We start from the raw sequence: 4,356 nt of genomic DNA, 5'->3' as shown, positions 1-4,356 counted from the left end.
ACCTATAAATTATTTTTTATACCACATAAAGTAATTTGTAATTTAAGTCAAATACAATGACCAATTTTACCTTTATCTTTTTAAATTAATTTTTTTAAAAAAATAAAAATAAAAAACAAAACAAAAACTTGGCGATTAAATTGTCGGGCGAGTTGATGACAGTGTTAAACAGACACACAAAAGCGACAAGCAACAATTTGGCTGCTGCGGTGAGACCCGTGACGTCATATCCTTCTCAGTCATAAAGAATTTCCACAAAATAAAAATTAAGTCACGTGTTTAATGCCTCTCCCCACTTGCTCAACTCCGAACCTTCATGGAAACTCTGAAACACAAGGAAAATCTGCACCATCACCCCCACTTTTTAATATTACTACATAAAAAATAAACAAATTAATAAAAAAGAAAAAAGAAAAGCAGAAATCTATTTATCGCCAAGTACATGAACCTCTTCCCCTATAAATACTTCCCGATTCTCCGATCTACAGAGAGAACTCTCAGCTCTTAATAAATCTTTCACTCTGACCCGAAACCGAAATTCCAAATATCGGATACAAAAATGTATACAACTGAGTCCGATTTTGCCCTTCTGGAATCCATTACAAGGCATTTGCTTGGGGAATCGGAGAGTCGACTCGGCGTTCCAGTAGCGGGTTTGGGCAATAACCCTTTGTTCTGCCGGAGCTCCAGTTTCGGCAGCTTGGACCCTTGCCTCACCGATACCTGGGGCGAACTGCCGTTGAAGGAGAACGATTCGGAGGACATGGTGCTCTACGGCGTGCTCCGCGACGCCGTCAACGTCGGATGGGTCCCATCACTCGCTCCGGGACCCACTGAACGTTGTGATTTCGGGTTTTCAGCTGTGAAATCCGAGCCCGAACTCTTAGCCACGGTGAAATCAGAGCAGGAAATTTTACCGCCGGTCGTGATTAGGTTGCCGGAGTCTAAGCCGCCGCAGAGGGAGGCGGCGCCTGCGGTGGTTCCGTCGAAGGGGAAGCATTACAGGGGTGTGAGGCAACGGCCTTGGGGGAAGTTCGCGGCTGAGATTCGGGACCCGGCTAAGAACGGCGCCAGGGTCTGGCTGGGCACGTTCGAGACGGCTGAGGACGCCGCGCTGGCTTACGACCGAGCCGCCTACAGGATGCGCGGCTCCCGCGCCTTGCTCAACTTCCCGCTCCGGGTGAACTCCGGCGAGCCCGAACCGGTGAGAGTGACGTCGAAGCGGTCGTCCCCCGAGCCGTCCTCATCGCCGAAGCGGCCGAAGAAGGCTGAGGGGTCGGCGGCTCAGGCGCAAGCCGGGTTGCAAGTGGGTCACCAAGTGGCTTCATGTGCAAGTGGGCAACAAATACTGGTTAGCTAATGCTGACAGCTGAAGAGGCACTTGAGAATTATCGAGCAGCATACACTGTACTTATTATATATCTTTGGGCAAGCATTTTGGGCGGTCCCATAATTTTGGAATATGTTTGGGAGAAAAATGAAAATAATAAAAAAGAATGGTGTAATGTGTAAGAGAGACTAGGAAGAGGGTTGTTTGGATTTGTGAATACGAGATTTTCTCTTTTTTTCTTTTCGGTGAAGTTAATTTCTATAGAAATGGAAGACTTGGTTTTCTTTGCTATAATCCTTTGGATGTCGTTTCAAATGACATGCGTGCGCGTTTTGGTTAAGATTTGCAAGGCAAAACAAATAAATTTTCAGACGCTTTTTAGTTTCTGGAAATGGAAAATCAGGCGTGCAGTATGTAAAGGAAATGCAGAAAATATATAAAAAAGTAGACGGCTAAGATTCAATAATGCCAATTTTTACTCAAACGATGTCGTGCAAGGGAAAAGAAAGAGGACTATAAAGTATAAACTAGTTTAAGATAGGGTATAACTTAGAAGATCTAGGAACAAAACCAAAAAGGTTATGTCAGGCAAAAGGCCTGTGGGAAGGAGGGAGCTCTTTCCCTTCCTCTTTACTCCCCTCTTCTTTCCTCCTCCCTTTTTTTTTTTTTTTAGTTTTTTTGACCAGTGCAGTTGCTTTTGTCATCCCTTTGCTTATAATACATTGCCTATGTCCGCCCTCCACCGTGCTACACCGCTCTTCGCCTCTTCGGAATCAGTTGGATTTTAGATCTCATTTTTCAAATCTAGATCTAATCTCCTCAGCTGCCCATCTGCGCAAAAAAATAGCTCCATCTTGTCCACCACGCGCTGACCAGTGCACTTCGCCTCCCTCACATCGGCTGTTGTAACTGCTTTCTAATTTTTTTTAATTGTGTGTGTGTGTTTTTTTTTTTTTGAGTAAGTGTTTGACTTCTCCTTAGATCTACTTTCATGAGTGATCTTTAGGGTGGAGGTTTTTGTCCTGTCTTTTGGGATGATGAGGATTAGTTTCGGTGTGAGGGTTTTGTTCTTACGGCCGGAAAAATAAAAATTGTGAATATGGGCTATATATTAGATTGAGTATGCATGGAACAGATATGTTCTATAACTGAGGTTTGGATATGGGTTAGCGGATATTGAAGTCATAAATAAGATTTGATTGTAAGATTTTTACCTTTTTTTCTATGACGTTGTAACCTTATATCTTTGGCTATGATTTATCAGAGCATTATACTCTTAATTTTTTTTTTTTTTTTTTCAATGAATAAATATGAAAGATTCCCCTCTTAAAAAAAAAAAAAAAAAAGGTTATGTGAGACGGCCCGTTTGGTTGCAAAATGAGCTTTTTTAATGAGCAATGTTAGAAGTAGGATTAGAATTTTCTTAAAGTCCTTTCGAATTTGATGTGTCTTTTAAAATCATCATTGAATTTGAGATGATCATTATTGAATTTTGATTGATTAGTGACTTTTAAAGTCACATCATATCTAAGAAAACACAATGAGGATTGAGTCCTCCTTTTAGCATTACTCGATGAAAAGTTCAATTCTCCATTTTGAAATAATATCCGGGTAGTTTAATGTATTTGAATAGAAAAAAGAAAAAAAAAAAAAATTGGTTCCGTAAATTTGAATTGATTGTGAGTGCTCTTAGTCCTTTGGATCGAAGGTGTGACAATGTCAAAATGCAAAACAATATATAATAGTGGTGGAAGACACAAGAAATTTAAGCGGTTAAAGTCTTAAATGTTACATTTATCGTAAAAAAAGACATGAAATTTATTTATTAGAGATAATGAAAACAATTAATTAAAAGAAATATTACCGATACCAATAAATAAGCTACGCGTCATTTTGATATTTTTTTCTTAATAAAAAAAGTTGATATCCCTTAACATTTCTCTATATTTTATACAAATAAAATATGATTTTCGGGAAGGGGTGTCACGGGTGTGTGTGAGATATGTTCACACACATGTCCTTGAAGAGTAAAGACAGCTCAAAGAACCGGATTAGGTCAACCGGGAGATCACATTGCACGTGGACAGTTGTACGGTCCAAACAAAAATATCCATAACTTTGACTTTTAAATTTTGACTTGACTTTCTCAATTTTTCAGTTTCACATTCAAGGAGATTCCCTTCATATTGTGAATGAAATAAATTGTATCCATCAAGATTTTATAAAATTCACTTTGACTTGTTCAAGCGATTTGAGGAGAAAATGAAAAACTAGGGTTCATGTGATTGGTTTTCATGCTTATTTGTGGGAAAAAAAGGAAAAGTCAATTTTGGTAATTTGTGAACCGATGTTGCACTGGCGTGGTTTAAAATGAGGTATGATACAGGCACAACTTAAACCCAACTTTAGCTCAACTTCTAGACTAAATTTCTCTTTCTCTCTCTAGTTTCAGGCTCTCTCTCTCCTCTACATGCAATTTTTTTTTTACACTTAAGAGAAAAATTGGTCTAAAGTTGAGTTTAAGTTGTGTTTTTATCATTTTCCGGTTTAAAATAGAGACGTGTCACTTACGCGAATTAAATATGGCAAAATAGGTGCTAAAATATGTATAATATATTGAAATATTCTCTATTTAAAGGTTGATTATAATCAAACATTGAGATTGTAATCAAATCAAGCCATACTTGTATTTACTCACTACTTTATAAATATTGACCTTTTTATTGTAGATAAATAAAATTAATGAGCACAATGTAGTCCGAAAACATAAGTGTTTAAAACCCGAACCCCCTGTAAATTTTGTGTGTTATTTTTCTCTATATCGCTTTGGCTATTATTTCCATAAATTAGTTTCTCCTCACAAACTTTAATGCGTCATCAAAGCCTCACTGTTATTTCAATAATAGGATATACGATGAGGCCGTTTGATTTTGCGTTAAATTACAAATAAGTAGAAATGATTTAACCCTTGAAAGTTTAAGGCTTTCCCAACAAAATTGACCATTCCCAATGGACACCTTAAAAAT

The 4,356-nt window shown here is 38.2% G+C and overlaps 1 protein-coding gene across 1 annotated transcript; it reads left to right on the top strand.

Annotated features, from left to right (window-relative positions):
- The first annotated feature begins 436 nt into the window (after positions 1 to 436).
- Positions 437 to 1,569, top strand: ERF-1 (ethylene responsive element binding factor 1). Its single transcript, XM_059584822.2, has one exon. The coding sequence runs from the start codon at positions 560 to 562 to the stop codon at positions 1,358 to 1,360; it is 801 nt and encodes a 266-aa protein (XP_059440805.2). The 5' UTR covers positions 437 to 559; the 3' UTR covers positions 1,361 to 1,569.
- Positions 1,570 to 4,356: the final 2,787 nt, after the last annotated feature.

Source organism: Corylus avellana, chromosome 3 (assembly GCF_965113065.1).
Source record: "Corylus avellana chromosome 3, dhCorAvel1.hap1.2, whole genome shotgun sequence".
Classification (NCBI taxonomy): Eukaryota; Viridiplantae; Streptophyta; class Magnoliopsida; order Fagales; family Betulaceae; genus Corylus; species Corylus avellana.
Note: the sequence above shows the minus strand (reverse complement) of the source record. Positions and strands in the feature narration are given on the sequence as shown.